At 43.4% G+C, this 20,707-nt stretch overlaps 1 protein-coding gene across 3 annotated transcripts; it reads left to right on the plus strand.

The window, feature by feature from the left end:
* The first annotated feature begins 356 nt into the window (after positions 1-356).
* On the plus strand, positions 357-19,667 carry rassf5 (Ras association domain family member 5). 3 transcript variants are annotated; one of them, XM_061291187.1, is made up of 6 exons: positions 357-1,170; positions 10,852-10,973; positions 16,458-16,571; positions 16,768-17,062; positions 17,139-17,254; positions 17,460-19,667. In XM_061291187.1, exons 1-6 carry the CDS (start codon positions 441-443, stop codon positions 17,601-17,603), a joined length of 1,521 nt encoding a protein of 506 aa, XP_061147171.1. In that variant the 5' UTR covers positions 357-440; the 3' UTR covers positions 17,604-19,667. The 3 variants fall into 3 exon arrangements, with proteins under 3 accessions (XP_061147171.1, XP_061147172.1, XP_061147173.1); XM_061291188.1 differs by lacking the exons at positions 357-1,170; positions 10,852-10,973 and adding an exon at positions 12,701-13,410; XM_061291189.1 differs by lacking the exons at positions 357-1,170; positions 10,852-10,973 and adding an exon at positions 13,531-13,698.
* The last annotated feature ends 1,040 nt before the right edge of the window (positions 19,668-20,707 follow it).

The raw sequence follows: 20,707 nt of genomic DNA on the forward strand, positions 1-20,707 counted from the left end.
GTTCTGAAATGTTAATCTTATATATAAAAATAATAATGTTGGGGGTGTTTATGTGCAGCTCGGAGAGCAAAATGTCATAAGTTTCATACTTAGTCTGTGAAATGTCCTTTATGAATTTGTGAGTCTGTTTATGTACGTGGGAAATTATGGAATACCAACCATATGCAAGTTATTGTTTGATCACTTTTGCATTGGTCGTGAAGTCTAATTGGTAGCCAAAATATTGAAGAAAATATGGCATGGTTCAGTCAGAGCTGTCCTATTATAGTCCACTTTTGATCGGAGCGCATTTGCTTTGCGAGCGCGCCCGCAGGTTGTGAAAAACTGTACGAGGCTGGTGACGTCACGGGGACTCGTTGGCGTCAGGCGCGAGTCGAGTCAACATTCAAGGCACGGAAGGAGCACAACACGCCAGACACATTAAGCACTTAGCAGTCGCGATGGCTTCTGCGAGTGTGGTGGGCCAACACCCGGCCCCGCACAGACTGGACTCGGAACCGCTTCTCCGAGTCTTTAAACCGGCCGCCAGTAGGAAGAAAATCACCCTTCCGAGGAAGTCTTCCTGGGAGAAAATGATGTTGAGGAGATGCGGTTCCGTCACCGCTGCGAATCAAGCCGGAACGTGCCATTTGCCTGCAGGATCAGCGGGTGATACGACAGTCGGTGAGTGCCGGGGAGCTTCGTCTGCACCCGCTTCGCCACGTAGCCCGGACCGACCCGGGCAGAAAGGCAGCGGCGTGCGCTCCGACTGGCGCTCCCCGGTGCGGAGAGACACTCAGGAGCGCAACGCGGAGGCTGCGCTCCAGCGTTCCCCCGTCGATGTCACGAACAGCACGTCGCTTGCTGCCCGGCACCGGCAGCATCTGCACAGCGGACGGGAGCACACCAACAAAGAGGTTGCACACCAGAGCTTTTTTAGCTCGGGGTCCTCCCGGAACGAGAGCGGGGGTCTTCCTTTGGACCGGCTCACACAAGGCAGGACCGGAGTGGTGAGGTTGGCCCGCACCGAGCCTCCCCGCAGAGAGGCCTGGGCCATCTTTCCGCGGGCGTCCGAACTCCGGCTGACGGTCGACAAGGGCGCAGGACACCGGTTCGAAGCCAAGGCAGTTACGCAGGACTGGTGCGACGCTTGTAGCTGTCAGATCACCGCACAGGCCCTCGAGTGTCAAAGTGAGTACTCCAATATGTGTGTATGCTTTTGCCATAGTAGAGTGATTGTGCACAATTTTACCACACTTTTAGTAACAATGTACTCTGTACTAGTGTGCCCATAGTTGCTCTACTAGTCCACCCATTTGCAAGGACAAAGAGCGTAGTAGTAGCCAGACCTCGACTGCATGCTCAAAAGTCCTTCCATCTACAAATAGGCATTTTAACGACCTCAAATGTTGCACATTTTATGGATATTCAATGTGTGCATACTCCAGTATGAGTAGTCGCAGCCTCCCACCTCACAAAGGGAGTACAAGTTGTTGTGGTAGCTGACATTTTGCTCCACAGATGCTGCCAACATTTACCCATGGAAAGCTCATTATCTTGTCCTTCCAGCTTTGCCTCCTTGTTCTCACTCCAGGATTTACGGCTCTTGTTTCAAGAGAAAGACAGAAAAGGGGAAAAAATGCTGGTTTTGTCATCTTGAGCGATGTGTTGTCTTTTGCATTCCAGAAAGAAGCATTTAAAATGGGGCCTATTTATTTGCAGCCTGGTGAATATGTTGGAAGTGTTCTGCCGGGGTCACGTGCTTACCGCTGACATCACAAACACCTGTACTGCCTCGGTCAAGCCAACTAGGTCACAGTGGTTTTGTCTTTGAACAGGCTGCTTTGGTAGACATGTTTGCAAGCAGTGTGCAATAGATTTAGCCTTTCAAAAGGACCTTATATGCATCTATAAATAGATTTTTGTTTTATCATCCATGAAAGCAGTATCTTAGATTTTAAAATAGTTGTAGAGAAAAAGGCTTAAAGGGATAATAGACAAAAGGTAGCCCAAGATGCGAGTCAGAAGGCTTGCAACATAGAATGCGAGCAAAGCCTAGCGAGGAGGTCCGCAGCACTGCAGGGCTGTCTGATTTAATGTTCCATCAGCGAGTGGCCGCCCAGTGAAGCGAGAGCAGAAAGATTACGCTCACACAAAAAAAACTTCTCTTAAATACTTTTAGCGTTCGCAGTTAAAATTCCACCTGCTGACCCGAAGAATAAAAGGTCCACTCACTCTGCAGCGTTTTCTCACAACACATTAGATGTGCAGAAATACGGGGGAACTTAAAAGTCGGCATTTCTGGACTAAAATAGAAACTGCCCATGCATGCGCACATGATCTACTTTCAACTACACCCATGAAATAACAGGGATGGAGTTGGGAGTTCCTGCAAGCAAAAACAATCATTTTGTGATGCCCGTGATACTTCTTTATTTTGTCCTGTCCTTCACTCTGTCTGCCCGTTTACGCTTTTCTGCATGTGTGGGTTCTCAATGTTGTCTCAGGTATCAAGAAGAACCGATGGCTAGCTTGTTTTTAACATGACTACACTGCATCTGAAAAGCCTGAGAGCGAGGGGGGGGTTGGCAGCCAGTTTAATCCCTGCTATGTGTCTCCTGCCTGGGATTATGTCTGATGGATGGAGGGATTGGGATTACAGGCATGGCAGACGAGTCAGATGTCACATTTGTTTTTAATTAAGGCTTTGAGGCCGGCCGGCCGTGCTGTTGTGGCACCATTTAGCAGCTACCTGTACTACTTGTAGTGTATGTTGACCGACATTATATAGTTTTGTCATTTTCTTTGTGCTGAGCAAATCTATTTTAGCATGCTTGTCAATTTGGCTAAAACTCCCCTGGCACACTTGCCAATTAAATGAAAAAGAGTAGGCAACATTTTAGAGTTCTGAAAACCAGGCCTAATTTGTGGCGCAACGCAATTTTTAACAATTCCCATGGAGTCCAGAAGTTGGCTCTACTCTAACATTTGTGACAGTGTGTTGAAGCACCTGAACAAATGTTGAGTAGTCTTCATTTTTCAGTCCATCACTTCCTTGGTTTCTTTTGGTCTACAGTACAGGCCTTGTTTGGGTCATCTGTTCCACATTGGTTTTCCACAATGCGCCATTCACGGTGGAAGCAACCCTCAAAAGAAGCTTCTGTTCAATGGCTCACAAACGTCTTGTCCCGATCAAAGTCTTCTTCAAAACATTCCGCTTGAGCTAATGAGTCTTCAGTCGGAAAGAAAATGCTGACTGAAGAAGAAAGACCATCATCCTTCTAACTGACCCCATTTAACATCTGTTATGGTTCATGTGTTCACTGTCAGGTCTTTTTCCAAACAAATATTAACCAGTACAAGAGTTTCCATCATGCAGTGGAGTTTGGATTAATGATTGTGATGACAAATTGAGGTTAGGAGATGAGAGACATGGTATAAGGAGCAAGACCTTGTTGCCACCGTGCCCTGCACACAGGAAAGACCTTCAGGCAGTCTATATTTAGATTGCCCTTGGCAGTTGCATAGTGCGACTGCAGAAGGACAAGGCAAAGACACTCCTCAGAAAATGTTTCCTTAAAGCTTTGCGATTGTAATAAACAGCGGGAGCACAGGTGAAATTAAAATAACGGTGGAACCTTTAACTCAGTGGTTCCCAACGACTCTCGAGTAGTCACTCATACCGATACCAAGTACTGATACTACTAGTACTTTTAATGCATAAAATCAAAAATGTCAATAATGATGAAACATTTCAAATCCTTTTTAAAATACCTTTATATTGCATTAAAGCAGTTTCCCTTTGAAATGCATGAAATGAATGCTATTTTTCTATTATCTTTTTCTATTTTCATGCATGTAAGTTACATAAATTGCATCTTTTTAGCATCTGTCAAAGACACCACAAGAGGGCGGCCAGTACCTTGATGTAAAGCCATGTATCGGCCCGATACCGATACATGGTATTGGTAATCGCCCATCCAACAAGATCTTACATGCCTATTGGACCTATGAAACTGGATTGCAAAGAGAGGATGAGAATGAATAAAGAACAGGTTGCAAGAAGGTGAAGGCTGGGAGGAGGCGTAGGAGAACTGGTATGTGTCGTACAATGACGTTGATATCGCATGCTGGGGTCTCTGTCTCTTTAAACCAGCCACACAGCACTGCAGAGTGTGGGTGCTGCAGTACAGACCGGCAGAGAAGCGTTGAGATCACAGCAATCGGACCATGGAGAGAAAAGTAGCATCTCGGGGCTCGGAGGTCCGAGCAAAGTGAGAGGCAACAGAGCACTAGCGGGGCGAGGAGTACCGGCGGAGGGGTGGCAGAGCGAGCGCAGAAGGGGCTCTTCGTTCGAAGCGTGGCACCGGTGGCAGAGTGGCTGCGCTGGGATGGCAGAGGGGGGCCATGGGGGGGCTGGCGTTGGGGCAGCCCTCTGGGGGACAAGAGCAGGCGGGGGCAGCAACAGAGAAGGGCCAGCGAGGGCTACGGGACCATGCCCTCCAGATGGTGCCACCATGCTCCATCCATGGCACAGATAGCACCTGGCCAAGACGGAGGCGGGAGGGACACGGGCGGCAGGTCCAGGAATGCAGAAGGAGTCACGGTGGGGAGAACATTCTTTGGTCAGGTGTCTCTTCGTCTGGACGAGGTACGGGGGGACTCGGAAGGGGAAGTCAGCGGCGCCTGCTTCGGGCAGGTATCGCGCCGGCTGGGCCGACTTTTGAAGAGGCTGCCCAAGTCCCGATCGTGGAGTGACGGCCTGAGGATCCTCCGGAGGTCGGCCTCCAACGGGTCGCTGCTGCCCACGGCAGGTATGACCGCAAGAGTGTAGCTCAGGCAGAACCGGCAGAAAACTGGGAGTTCGAATTGTGCACGAACGGAGGTCCGCGTTGTTGCCATGAAAAGACGGATCGGTATTTTGTTTCCCAAAGGGGAGATGTGATGAGTGGACACTTTTTGTCTGCGTGGCTCAAAGACAGGCTGGGAGCCAAAATATGTGGATACTGTGTGTGGATTGTGACCATTGCTCACTTTCTGTGCCCCATCATGTGTGCACAGCCTGCACAAAGAGTCCAGATGTGCTGAAATCAGCAGAAAATAGAACAAACTGATGCAGACGGGTCTGCAATCGACACAGAAAGAAAAAACTGGAAAATCCAATTAACTATTGAATTTCATATTTGGAGCAGGATGTTCATTCGTATGGCATCGATTGTTTTCCCTTGTTTCCAAAATCCAGCTCAACTAATGTAGCTTGGGACAGCAGATTGATGAATGCCTCGTGTTACTCAAGTGCAAACTGGTAACAAAAAAAAAAGCTGGCCTCTGCAGTTTTATTGATTGGCTACCACTGCAGGAAACTGACAGCTGAAGTTAGAAAATAAATAAATAAAAAGGATATTCCATGTTTTTGAGAATCCCCTTCTTACTTCCCAAAGCAAAGCGGCCTGTGATGTCACAAAAGGCTTTCGAAAGGATCAATAGCACAGGATACCGCAAGAAGATAATAGATATTTTTAGATGGCGCTCCCAGTAAGGAAACCCAGTTAATCCTCGCTCCCTCCTTCTTTGCTATCCTATAATTATCTTCTGTCACACACGATCTTGCTCGGTCCTACTTTAAGGACATTTTCTCAAACGCTACGATTGGAGTTGGTGACTTTAGCGGTCAGACATTATGACTTGGCAAAATGACCTGCTTGAAACCGAGTTTAATAAACAAGTCTGAAATCTGAAAACAAAAAAAGCACGACGGGTAGGTTGATGCTATAATAAAACTGGGTTGTCGGCAAAAGGGCACGCTTAGAAGCAAACGTGACATACTTGCCAAACCGTGTAATTATAAGGACGGCGTCGCCGCACGATACATCGGCCTACATGAATTTCCCCAAAGACTTAGCGTCTGTAACACAGATAACTGGTTGAAAGGATTGCGTCTACCCCTTGGGGAGCTAAGAACAGTTCAAACTGTTTTCATCTGTATGAATTGCCAGTTTGATCTCTGATTTAGAGATAAGCTCACTGAGACTGAACTAATACGTTAACCTTTAAACCTTGACCTTTAAACCTTGTCTTTAGTGGTAATCTTGAGTTGTATTCTGGCAAAAGTTGCAAAGAGGCATTACAATAATATTTAGGTCATACTATTTTTGGAAAACCGACTGTTTGGGTCCAAATTTCAGTGGGACTTTACCGAAACAAAATGCAGTCTGCTGATTGGCTGACAACGAGTCGAAATGGATTTGTATTGTGTTGTCCTCTGTTGAATTCATCAGTGGCATAAACCGAGTCACTCTGCAGTGATGTCACACGTTAGATCTCACCAGCCCACCCACACAACGTGCTTTGGAAGAACAAGCCGGATGTATGACGTTTTGTTTTTTTTACAGGACTAAAACAAAAATATGAAAGTAGGTCTGAAATAAGAAGCGAGTGGGATCATTTGAAGTGCTCGACGTGGGCGAGTGTTTCACAACTAAAACAGTGATGTCATGCATGTATTACACAATATAAATGTCAATTTACTTTGCTGCACTAGTTACAAATTTACATAACTTGCCAACTAATTATAACTTCTGGGCTGGAATACACACTGAAGCTCAGTCATTTTTTTTAGAAACCCATGTGTGTCTTTAAGTGTAAATTCCATCATTATTGGCCAAATATCTGTATATTTAACAAGAAACAGAATGCACCCCAGTCACTGTTAGCTTAGTCACCATGAAAGCTTTTAATTCTATTCTATTGCGCGGTCTGAATTCACACGGTGAAAATAACCACCAAAGTAATGGTGTGATGGCCGCCCACGTGAAAGCACCACTTTGAGACTTCAGCTTCATCCATCTGCATCTCAGCCAGCAGAAATCCTTTCCCAAACAAGCACAATTAAATTCTCCTCTTGTTTATTTGGTGGCGTCTGCATCTGTTGCCAGACAGGGAGGAAGACCATGCAGTAAAATAATATATCATGTTGCATCCACAAAGAGTTTGTTAGCGCGCACTTAGTAGGTGAGTGCTTATTAAGACAGCAGGCAACAATATGTTAAGTGCATCAACTTTAATTCCTCACCATATCGTGAAGGGATGGGCTGCATTAGCTGCGCTGAGAATATGGATAGCTCTTCTAAATGAGCTACGATAGGATGATGGGATCAGACCGGCTAAAAGATGCTCTTAATTCCCTCATAAGACGCCTTTTGGGTTCTTTTGCGACCACGTTAATAGCATGGCTTCAGATTTAGAGTTGCTTAAACTCGGATTTACCCCTCCCTCCTCATCTAGATATGGTGAAACAACAATGCGACCACATCATGTCGCTATCTGGTGGCGTACAGACATCCAAGTGAACACAACAAGCAGGCTAATCTCCATCTTTCCCCTCCCGACACCTACTGTCTGTATGCTTCAAAATAAAATACTCCAGTTATCCCCAGCCTGTTTCTTGAAGAGGCCATCGCAAATTACGGAAGATTTGGCTGATGGCAAAACATTCAACTCTGAGAGCGTTGGGTTTGCAAAACTGGAGTATATCTAGAAATGTTCCACTTAGCAGGCCTCCAAAGAGACAAGCTGAGTGCAGTTCACAACTCAAGCGCAGCGAGGGCTCTTCACGCAAATAGCACATTTAATAATACTGTGCTAAAGGCTAGCTTTGTTTTATTATTTTCTACAGTGTGCTTTCGACAAAGTTAAACATAAAATAGGACAGGATTCTGGAGTTAAAATCAAAAAGCCGATGAGTCACACATGGGATCAAGGGGGTATTTAGATTTTGGCACAAAACTGGAGTTCTACTGGTGTACCACATGGTTGCGTTCTAGGGCCTCATCTGTTTGTTTCAAGTCCCATTTTGTTCATGTATAATGAGGTGTTTTTGTTATTTGGCTTCTCTGATGTGGCTTAGTAAAGTACGTGACAACATCACATTATTGCTGTGATTGTTGGTACAGCTGTTATTAGGATTTTTGCAACACACCCTTGGCTCAGCCTCATTGTGTTGCGTTTTTTTTTTTATTTCACGTATTCATCCACATCATCACTTCTCTCTGTCTGGAAGCAGTGTCATTGAAGTTTGGAAGTCGTCTGACTGGAATGTTGGGATGCGGGATGTGTTTGGTGGGGGTTATGGTGGCGGTTGGGAGGCATCTTGCAATGGAAGATTAGCCGAGGTCAGCGGATTATAGCAACACACAACATCGCAGTAGACGTAAACTTACTTCCTTGCAAAAACTGAGACTGAAATTGAAACTGTTGTCAGTGGTTGGCAAAGAAGAAATGACCATTTTGTTTTTGGAGAGGTATTTGATAAATGGCTTGTTTTCAAGTTGTACACCTTGAGGCTTCTAACCCTAACCACAAAACTTTACACAGATACCGACAACACAGTAGACACGACACACTGGGAACAAAAGAAAAATTGTCAACATGCCTCACTGACCTTTACAGACATGTGGGTCCATTTGCACTCACAAAGGCTGAACTGCAGCCTATGTGCATGCGCACAACAAAGTGGATCCATTTTGATTATGACCAACATAAAAAAAAAATCCAATTTGTCCATGCAGACTGCACTGTGGAAATATTGTTGTTTAGTGTGATACAAATCTGTAGTTTTATCTTATCGGCGGCGTGGGAATAATAGGATTGTTTGGTGAACCATGATATGCTGGTAGAAGCATTATCGTCCTGCTGTGGGCAAGTCAGAGAGGAACATTTCCAGCTCCGAGTGTTCCTGGTGTTTTCCTCACACTTCACTCAACAGTAAGACAGTTAAACACTCCTCCCAAAGTTGTAGCTGAGCAGCCAACAATAACCATCATGTCTGGAATTGAACATGTCTGCGCCAATTTAGGGATCTGCTTTTGTGGTTGCTTGCCACAAGGGGGCAGCAAAGCGTTTTATTTGCAGGTAAAGCAATCGGGAAAATAGATTAATTTACTCTAATTAATACGTTACAGTTTAGGAATTGACATGGCACGCTCTGGCGGGTACTCATTTAGTTCATGTCCCCCCCCAGAAAGAGCATAGCTCAAGTAGACGACATATTTAAGGAGTATGGTAAATGATTAAAAATGTTTTGTCCAGTTTCAAGTGAATTATCTGTGTGGTTCCAAAATGATCCCTGCTTAGTGATGGGCCGCTGTATTTTTTTTAAATGACGTCATGCTGAACAAAGTGACTAAATGGAGGCAGGAAAGGAGTTCCTCTCCTCCTTTCCTCTTCGTATTTCCTTACCCTGCCGTCTTTCTGCAGTGACCTCCAAAGAGGTGAGCGCAACACAATCGCTTATCTGAGCGCTGGCCTTTCCCTCCCCGACACATCCCTGCTGTCAGCAAGACGCTGCCTCCCTGAGCCATCACTCCCATCACATTGCGACTCTTCTCACAGGGCACCTAAAATGTCTGTGTGTACTCTGACGCACACAGCACAGTGCAACACCCAAAAGGTTGAATAGTCCGGAAACTGTTCAATTTGATAAAAATGAAAAAACTAAACAGCATCTGTGTTAAATCATGTTTTTATTTTTTTTACAATTGATGACAGGGGCACTGTACTTCGGTATGTTTCTCCTGATTGAAAAAGGAAGTCATCTATTTGAGGGGGCTGTTTATTTATCTATTACCCGCCAACTAATTGCAGCACAACTTTCGTTGGAGTCATGGCCTCTATTTGAGAAAATATTACCATACAATGAGCCAAGGGAAGCTTGTTGCCATGGTTACAGGGCTGATGCAGCGCTCTCGCTAGGATTTAGAATTTGATACTTCTGCATCGCAAAAGTTGTGCTGGGAAACGTTTTCTTAAAATGACCCATAGCTGCATCTTTTGTCTACAGTTTATTTTGTCATTCCCCATGCGTGTGAAAATTTTGAAAGGATTAAGAATTATTGTCGCCTCCAAGCTACAGTCCTATCGTTATCCGAGTGCTTTTAGAATCTCATCTTTTTCCTCGTGCATGGATTTTGTGATCAAAGGCAAAGACACTTTGAGTTTGCGCTAAGCCTCTGGCCACAACAACATTATTTTGGGGACGTTTTAGGAGCAGAATGTAAATGCATTCCTGTCTAGCCAAGCAGTAAAAGATAGCTAACAGTGCCAGTGCTGCTATTCTGGTACCTTGTGTTTGTAAGTGAATTGTCAGTATTCTCATGTACTGCATTACGTGGTATCCATTTCATGGTCCTTTGCATGTGGGGTCTGTTTGAAGGATCTGGTTTATTTATTCAGCTGCATTTGTTCTTGCTAAGAAAATATCAAATAAAACGTGATATTGCTGTGCTTCTATATGGATCCAATAAAATGTAATCTGTAGTAATGAGGTTTTTCATCATGTAATTACCTCAACGTTTGGTGTGAATTTGAATCTTGCCACTAGGTTGAGCTGTTGTCACTATTTAAAGAAGGTTTGCATTTGTGCAGTGGTTTTCAAAATGTGGGGCAATGAGTCTCCCACGGAAAGAAAAAACGAGAAACGTTTAGAACATGTGCACAGTTACACTCTTCATAAACGAGGATTTTATTCATGCTAGATTACACTCAACCCAACATTTGCCCACGTCTACACTTCAATTGTGTGCAGAAAGCTATTGCTACGGTATTATTCTTGAATTGTTGACTTTTTAGTACTACTTAAAGGCAATATTTTATTATAATTTCAAGTCAGGTGAAAAGTCATCACGTCAAATTTCTGTTTTTTACTGTCTCAACTCACAATACCGAAACAATTGTCCGATAGATGCACAGGAATTAGAACCAAATTAACTTTGTCCTAACAAGATATTTTGCTCTTTGCAGTACCTTACAACATCAATACTGCAATTAATCTGTATGATGCATTTAGTTTGACTGCTATGTTTTTGCTTTCCTCAGATTGCACCTATACCTGCCATCTGGAATGTGAGAGACAAGTCCAGTTGGACTGCAACCAGAAGGACAACAAGCCTGAAGAAACTCCATTTCCCAAAAGCCACTGTTCCACAGCAGAACACAGAGTAAGCATTCGAAATATTATGTACAGATGCATTACATATAAAATAGCACAGATGATGTTTGTGTGTGTGTGTCAATTGCACAGTGCTCACCTCAACATCTCTTCAAGCCCACACTGTTACGTAAGCACTCTTTTCTTTTAAGACATTGACAGTAAAAGGAAGTCCTCTTAAACAAATTTGTGGCTCAAGGATTATCTGATACCGTTATATAAATCACTTCTCCAGGCGCTTCTATCTATTGTGTGCTAAGCGCTCATGGGCTCACAGCTGCAGTCACCCACACACACACACATGAACATGCGCTTCAATTCCACACGAGTGCGAGTCATATGAACACACATACCTGCATCATAATTTTAGAAGTCAGTGGGCTGACGAGACCAAATTAGAACCGTGGTAGCGAGCCAGGGAGTACTCCACTTTGAGAGAGCGTGAACAAACCCACTTGTGTTATCACGCTGACCCCAAAAAATGTTTGAGATAAGGGAGCGAGTGACAAATGAAGGCTATTTTTTTTTTTCGCCAAATGTCACAACAATTATAGAGTCTAGCTATAGTTGTATGAGCGAGCGGAAACGCTGCTTAATGATTCGATTTAATGAGCTGAATATACAGCTCTGTGCTACTGCGAGGAGAAGGAGAGAAGGCAATTTATTTCCGTTGTCTTCTTTACTGTCTTACTGTCATTTGCTTTCCTTTATGGCTCAGCGTCCGCGTTTGTTTCAGGGCTCAACTGTGTGTAGGTCAGCAGAAAACAATTCTCGACGGCGAGATTACGCTTGTAAAATGATTTGCCTTTTGTCTATGTGTGTGGCTTTACCCTTTGTTTGTGCTGGCGTTCGGTTTTATTATTATAATGGATTGACACTTTAAATAATCTTAGAACTATCTTTTGAACGTAAATTCAAAAAATCCATTATGTTAACCACGAGAATGTTATTGTTGTAATTTAAAGCTCACAGTGAGAAGCTCTTATGTCGATGAAACTTTTTGTGGCCAGCGCTTTTCATGACTGGCCTTACAAACACAACTCAGAGTGCATTCGATGAATTTTAAAACCACCTTGCCTTCCACGTAGCCACAAGGACATAGATGTAAACTGCGTACAGAGAATCCAGATGAGGAGACCCTATCTCAAGTTGCGAGTAAATCATCACCTGAGTAGATTTGAACCTTGAATTACACACACATAGAAAATACACGCACATACAAATGTAATGAGTATTCATACATTTGAGTGTTTGGGGAATTGGTGCCTTTCGGAGCACGGGTCAAAGGGTCGGAGTGAGGTTAGAGGTCAGTTTAATCATTCTCGTGTAGGTAATCTCATTTTTATTACCACTAGATCAACTCTTGGTGACGGGTTTACAAAGTCCATTAAAATCGAACCATTTTGAATATTTCGAGCAATAGTTTGGGCTATTTTGTTTTCCTGTCATTCAGTGTAATCATGAATTGAGCTGAAATGTCATTCACTATTTGATTTGTTAAAATATGACAAGGAATTCTGACATAGCAGAGGCTTTTCTCTTTTTTTTCCTGCTGGTTATTGTAAACTGGAGTCACACAGCCCAGCTGCTAACTTCTCACACGGCGCTTTCAACCTACACACATAACTGCCATCTTCCCCTGCGGTACGACCGTCTACGCGTGTTCCTGTCATTTCGGTTCAGTTGCGGCACGCAACGATATGTAAAACAGGACCTCAGTTATTGACTTTCCCCTCTCTTGCTTCAGCGAGAGGAAGTGATGTTGCACTGCAGAGAGCGGGGGAAGGGGGAGTCTGTTCTCAGTCTGATAACCACAGATGGTCGAGCGAGGCTGCATGAGAGAGAGTGAGCCAGAAAAGCCCATGAAAAGAAAGAGGGAGAGGGGAGCACCACCGTTCCTGGCTTGCATTGCCAAAGCGACACACTGAAGAGGAGAACGTACGTGGCCGCACGATGTAGATCAGCCGCTCTGCAAACTTGATGCAATCTCACTTGGGATCAGCATCACTCAGATGATTACCAAGAAGACAGGATGCGGTGACTGTTAGTTTGCAAGTGCAGTCAGGTGGGTTAACTTGACACCCAACTGTAAAGTGACTCCAGGACACCGGGATACAGGTAGTCTCGAGCTTAAATGGTGTCAGTGCAACGAAAGTCTCGGGGAGGAAGTGAGTGACATCTATGCTGATTCGCGGATTTCCTGGTCCCCCAACTCCTGCAATCGCCGTCACAGGTGGGGACTCAAAACCCTTTGAGGGAAGTCTAGTTAGGTTCAAGCGGGACTTTGTCGAGACCTCTCCATGACTGTCAACACGGAGCCGACCCCTTCCATGACCAGCAGTAACAGCATGAGCAGCGGGTATTGCAGCCTGGATGATGAGAATGAAGACTTCACTTTCTTCACGGCCAAGACCTCGTTCTTCCGCAAACCGGGGCAGTCCGTTAAGGTATGAAACTTTTGTGGGTATCCACGGCAGCGAGCAAATGAGTCGCCGGTGTTTTTTTTGTTTTTTTTGCCAACTTTGGTTGTGAAGACAAGAAAAGCAGAAGTCTGAAGAGGAAGTGTTTTTTACTGTAAGCAGCCTGTATACATGGAGAGTCATCCATTATTTAGTAACATTGATCATGTCAAGCCTTGATATCTCATAAGTGTATCCGTCATGGTAGGACGCACATGGATCTAATATTGTGGCATGTGTGAAGCGGGAAGGCCACAACATCGTTTTTAAAATGAGGTAATCATGTCAACCTCTTCGGTGCGTGGGAGAGGTTTCCGTAGAAACGAAGCTAATACTCTTCAGTGCGTGTGCGCGTGTATTGGCCACCGCTTAACTGTAGCAGGTCATTTTTTTGCCGTAACCACGGCAACTCATTTTTTTTTCCATCACGCAACACAAAGGCTAACATGATATTTGCTTGTGGCAATACTATGCATGCTACTGCTCTTGATGGAGCACTAACTCATGTAATAGATACTAACCTCCTTGAAAGCGTTTTGTTCCTTCAAGAGGGATTTAATAGAATTGACATGTTTTTATTTATGAAGGCACTGATCATGTTAATGGTTTCTATTGATGGGGAAAATGAAGCTTCATATTTACTTCATGAAGCAGTTGTATTGTATTTGAACCATATGTATTTTCCGACTCCTCTAGATGGCACTCGCTGTTCAACAAAGACTACGCTGACTTGCCATTTTTTTAAAGCCCTATATTTAAACCAAATGTAGTGAAGGCCTATGTCAGAAAGGCACAACCCACCTCTGTATTTCAATCATTTTTGTCAAATTTAAAAAAGAATTAGATGAAAAACAATGATTTATAATTTTAGTTCGGCCATTCTGCCAAAATGGAAAGAAAACAAAAGCTCAAGTAGCATAGCGACTCCACCATCGTCTCGCCTTGTGTGTCCAATTTGGCAAGGGAACAATCCCTAAATAATTGACCGGCTGTGTAATCAGCATGTGCGCTTAGCTTTGCTGTTAGCCAGCATCACTGTTGTCAGCTAGTGAAGCATGTTATTGCTTATAGCCTGAGGAAGATGGTTGTAAACGACATTATGGCACTGAACTATAGAAGGGAGTGTCTCCTCTCTACTGGACATTGGCAAGCATGCATGTCCTCTTTTCCACGGGTTGGAATATGAAAAGTAGTTTGTGTGTACACTGTGAGCTGCAGCGCAGGTGTATTGGTTAATGGTTAGTGCATTGTCTCTTTGCATTTGAGCTTTTTGGGATGTTATGAATCACACATGCAAATACTGAATCTTACTGGCAACCTTTCAAGCAGTCACATGACCTCACTTGTCCGGTCTCATCAAAATGAGAGAGCATTAACACATCCTCATGTCACCCTGAGGTGTGAGCGTGTCTGGAAATATTTGTGTCCTTACGTCACAATCAAAGCTGGATTGAATTCTGCAACAGGATTATATTCTTGATGTGCTCTCATTTAGTTGCCATCAAGTATCTGAAACAATGAGATAATAAAGAAGTAAATCTGATGGCAGTCCTATAAAAGGGAGAAAGTGTGGTGGGAGGGTCCCACAAAGTTCGAAGCTACAACTATTGTTTTGTAATCACTGTCGCTGGTATGCAGAGAAACCTGCCTGTGCCTGTGATGCATTTCAAAGCTCACACAAACGCAGGAATTCCTGCAAGGGTCTTTTCAATGTGCTTGCCTTTGACATGGGAGGACCTTTAGATGCATATCATACATATTCCCCAGATGCTTTTCTTAGCCTCCAATTGTTTCTGTTCATGCTTGAGTATTACGTAAGCAGCTCAACTTTCAAAGTCTGATTTTAAAGGGGATGTCAACTCAAATATGCTCTTTGTAATTTGTTCTATGCGGCACCACTCGTCAAAACAGTATTACAAGTATTATATATTTGTGGAGACTAGTAACTGGTCATGAATCAGGATTAACTAAATAAGCAGGAGGCCACAAGTTGCTTCATGTTCCAAATAATTTGCTCTTAATTTGAAAAGAAAAAGGTTCTCCTCCTGTCACCAATGAAATGAAGACTTTTACAAAAACATCATATACCCTTTGTTTAAGTATAAAACATGATGTTCTTATCTTGCCGAATACTAACCAGGATGAACTATGAAGATATGTGAGCTTTGTGTGCCGTCTATATCCATAGACATACATTACACACATTTGCTCACGTGATAAAAAATAAATAAATAAATTCCAGTACTCCAGCACGCAACCTGAGGACTTCCCTTTGGAAGCAATTCCTGACATGCATTCGCTTACTCCTTTTCATTGTCTCTTTCCCGCTCTCTCTCGCTGGCCCAGATAATGCAAAGGAACAGAGGAAGGAAAAATATATATATATAAGATAGAGAGGATGCATCCCCGTGTACTATAAATAACCTAGTCAAACTGTGTTGCTAAGGCTGGCTCAGCAGCTTCTCTTTCATCATTTCTTCTAGCCCTTCGTCGCTCTCTACACCCCCCCCCCCCCCCCACCTCCACCTCACCCCACATAATAAGTGCGAAACATGGCACGGTGTCAATATTCGGGTGCAGTGATGCCAACTGAGTCGTTTGTGCGCTTCATATGCAACATTTCCTGTTCCACTTTTCAACGGCAAAGCTGTTAGCCCGGAAGAGCACATTTAAATATGAATATAAAAATGTTGCCATGCATTCTAATCAACTTGAGTCAGAGGAGCATATTACAATACATTTCAATACATCTTTATTTATATAGCACTTTCACAACGTATGGGTTTGGAGATAATAGGAGACAGGAATTTTATTGAGAAGCAACCAATGGCTGCAGCTACAAAACGAGGATGCGCTGACTGTGCTAAGCCAAGCAGAGGCCCTCATTCACCTTGTGTTTGTATGCATGTTAAAAAAACAAAAAAACTTTGCCATCAATTCATGAACGGAGTTGGTGCCTTCCTGAGGGAGGCAGCACCATCTTGTGGCTAAGATCAACATTGCATGATTGCGTCTCTCTTTCTTTCTGGCAACAGAAGAGTGAGAAAAAGGAGGAAGAGCAGGGGGATGTAAAAGACCTTCCTGAAGGAGAGGTGAACACCAGGATAGAAGAATATAACTCCAGAGTGTCAGAGAATGGCATGAAATTGGTGAGTTGTCATGTCCTGATCTTTTCAAAATTACAAATATAAGAGAACTCGGGAAAGGATATTAGAAAACATTTAATTGTGCAGTAATCCTTTTCACAAAATTCTTTCAAACTTTGCTAGCTTCATGCTAATGCAAACAAACATTGACAAGCTAAGGCCAGTGCAAAATGAAATCCACCCTTCTTTGTGCTTGCAGGCTTCAGACGGCTCCTACACGGGTTTCATCAAAGTCCATCTTAGGCTCAGTCGACCCGTCACAGTAGAGGAGTCGGTCCTGGGAGCTCCTGATGGCTCCCCATCAGAACGCCAAGACTGTCGGCAGGGTGAGGACAGAACCTCCTTCTACCTCCCATGTGACTGCGTGAAACAGTTGCACATCAGTTCCATGACGACAACCAGAGAGGTCATCCAGGGCTTGCTGAAGAAGTTCATGGTGTTGGACAACCCTCGCAAGTTTGCCTTGTACAGACAAACGCATCGTGATGGACAAGGTGAGTAAACACCTCGAAATGTCACACAAACATACAATGGAACACATTCTAATTGGTTAGGTTTTGTTTTTGTCAGATCTGTTCCAGAAACTTCCTCTGTGCGAACGTCCCCTTCTTCTCCGACTATTAGCAGGGCCTGACCCAGAGCAGCTCAGTTTTGTCCTCAAGGAAAACGAGACTGGAGAAGTGGAGGTGACCAAGCACACATTTGTTTACATTGATTAGCCAAGGCTGTGCTGCCATCTTGTGGCATCTTAGGACATTATAGGAGTACAAAAACTGCAACTATCTTAGTTTGGCATCAGCACTTGTCCTAAACCTTGGTGGTCTTGTTTAGAATGAAAAGCCATTGACACCCAAACGACTAACCTAAAAATAATGTGCATTTTATCAACAGTGGCATGCCTTCTCCGTCCCAGAGCTCCAAAACTTCCTGGTCATTCTGGACAAAGAGGAGGCGGAGCGTGTGCGAGCCGTGCAGTCTAAATATACAATGTATAAGCGCAGACTTCAGCAAGCTCTACAGCAACACGACCCCTGACCCCCCCGTCCTCACCTGGTACCATGTGACCTCAACACGGGGAGAGATTTAACCCTTTCAACACTGAATGGCCACCTTTCACCGCTCCAGTGACCTGCCATCTATTCAAACAGACACACACGGGCTTTCTCAGGACACATAGTACACACGCACACACACTCTTTGCTCCAGGAGACTTTCGGGGTGTTGGGACTTTAGCAAGACTGGGACTACAGAGTGTTGTATTGCATTTAAGAATGACCCCTTCTCTTCCTGCTACTGCTGCTACTGCAAAGTGTTACTTATGCATGAGTCTCTTTCAGCTCCCAAACATAACCAGACACCCATTTAGAATGAAATTGAACGCATGATTACCTTAGTAGAATGAAAGGACAATCATTGCGAGTGTGTTTTCTTTCACTGAAATGTTGGCTGTGATGCGCAAGAATTAGGTGTTCATTTGATTGCTTGAATAGAAGACGAGGGATGGAGTTGTGCGAAACGTTCAGGGCTGTCTGGTGAACAAAGAAAAAAAGCTTGAAAAGCAATTTATTCAATCCTAGAGTTCGGCAAGTGATAAGTGTGTGTAATAAGGTCCAGCCTCCTTTCAGGTGACGAATGTCTGAGGTCCTCCTGCAATTGAAGCCATTTTGTGACTCAAAAACACTGTTTGTGCACATTGGATGATTATGTTTGCAGCAAACTCAGAGGAACACATCCAACATGGTGATTTTAAAATGTGGCAAACACATTTGTATGCTTTTTCAATTGACAAGTGGCGCTTACATTGACCAGCCCCAACATTTGGCACGGAAGTTTTCAGAGAGCTCGTCGAGTGTGCTGTTTATTTAACAAATGTTTTCTATTGTGGTTGTAGTCATTATAATCCTAGCCGTATCTAATTACACATAATTATTGGCTCACAAGTGGTTATTAAATATTTTTGGCTGTACCAGTACTACAAGTTTGATCAGATTGTGCTAAACTCATTTTAAGACTAAAAAAAACAAATCTATCTTAAGAAAAGGCTGTGGGCAGAAAAAGAAGATAAACCACCAGTTTGAAATTTATACAGGTAACTTCCACATGAATTAAAAGTAACAAAGAGAAAATCATCATGAGGGTTATGATGTGCCAATGATGGGTTTGTGATGCATACCATGTGATAACTACCCAAAGTAGACACTGGAAAATCATGGTTTGTTGTGTTATGATGAATATCATTGTTCTTTTGGCATCATCGTGCGTGTGGAGATAATGTGAATTTTTCTTTTTTTAAATTTTCTCTCACACATGCTCATGTGGCCTCTTATCAAAACGTGCATAGTGTGCATGACTTCCATCTTCCAATTAAGTTGCATGAATGATAAATTTGACTTCAAATCATCGTTTTAAGCAATTTCATGTAATATTTTAACCAAAGAATTTAATAAATTCTCACATAATTATGTTTAGTCATTTTAAAATAAATGATAAGATGCCACTTGTCCATTAGCACTTTGTTAGCTTAATACCATAGTTGCATGAGTCATATTTGGACATTTTTGGTAAACAAGAGTTCAGGTATCTCGATTTAACTCAACGTGGTATCACAACCTGACCGACAGAGAATCTACACAGATTTTTTTTTTTTTGGACTGGTGATTTTGCTATTAAGCTAACGAAATGCTTGTTCTACTGTGTAAAAGTAGAGCTGACCCTGCAGGCAGTGCCTTTTGTTCCCCGTGTGCTGATGTAACTGCACATGTGCCCAATGGATGAAGTTTGTCCCCGAATACGCCAGGCGGCTCCTCCGTATGCGTGCGCTTGTATGTATGCAAATATTTGGTTTTCTTTGAACTACTGTCACATGTTACTTCACTCTCTTCCATTATTTGTCATTCCAACAAACCATGTAGGCGTGTGTCTGACTGACTGTTATTTATGTAATTATATGCCCAAGGGTTGAGGCGTTGGTTGTCACGCTTTTTGACAACTTCTTTCATTTGACTTGAAAAGCGTGTGATAATTATATCAATAGCGATGTACAGACTATCAAAGTGAAATAATAATAATAAAAAAAAAGTTAGCTCTTTATGGAAATCATCTTGATGGGTTTGTCATTTATAGTGTGATTATTGCATACCAGTGTTGGATGGTTCTGTCGCCTTCTCGAGCTCGTATTTCAGGTTTTTTTCCCTTGTACTACATGACTCCACGTGGATAGACAGATTTACTCTTGAGCAAAAATACACCATAGGTGGGATTAGGTTTCAAAAATTCCTTCCGCACAGATGGTCTTCCCATAAAGTTGCAAACGACATCAAATAAATGAAAGGAGAATTTAAAAGCGTCACAAAATCAGATCAACAACTTTACTCATCATAAACTATAATCCCCGCTCATCTAAAAACATAATGCACACATATGTGTGCACACAGAATAAATTTATCAGAACATCAGCCACAACAGAAGGTGATGATGTCACATGTTGGCCTTGGTGCAAATGCATGCAAAATCCTCAAGTTGTGATTTCGTGTTCACAGGTCTGTGATTTAGAATGCTGACACTTACACCTTGACCTCTTTGGAAAGAAGCGCACGTCTATCGATTATTACACATAGTCACCCCAAGTCCACGGGCTAAGAATAAAGCGCATGAGCTTCAGAGATGCTTATTTATGGCAGTGAATATAGGCAGGTCCCCTTTTCTCAACTATGAGAAAGAGTTTAGTTTAGCATCAGCGCCTGTCCAGCATCTATCACCATCTTAATTTAGCCTTGAGCCCTTCTCACGCCGGCCTGATCCCACTGTCTATCCTCTGCACTGCTGCTCACTATATCTAGCCCACTGTCTAACTCCGTATGCTCACCAGTTTAAAGAAGAAGACAAAATAAACAGGTGAACATAAAAAAAAAGAAAAAAAATCCTACCTGTGAGGCACTCCCCGTTGATTCCGGACTACCCCATGATTAATCAATTCATCATTCCTTTGTATTCATCACTTCGAATGATGTCACCGATTGTGTAACAAAGCCACTCAATGATGATGCGGCCTGTGATCCTTGCAATGCCGATCCCCAAAGTCAGTGCGGACCGCCAGACAGGGACGGACGGACGGGCGGGGGCAGAGGGATGCTTTCATT

The sequence above is a fragment of the Syngnathus typhle genome, linkage group LG11, assembly GCF_033458585.1.
Source record: "Syngnathus typhle isolate RoL2023-S1 ecotype Sweden linkage group LG11, RoL_Styp_1.0, whole genome shotgun sequence".
Classification (NCBI taxonomy): domain Eukaryota; kingdom Metazoa; phylum Chordata; class Actinopteri; order Syngnathiformes; family Syngnathidae; genus Syngnathus; species Syngnathus typhle.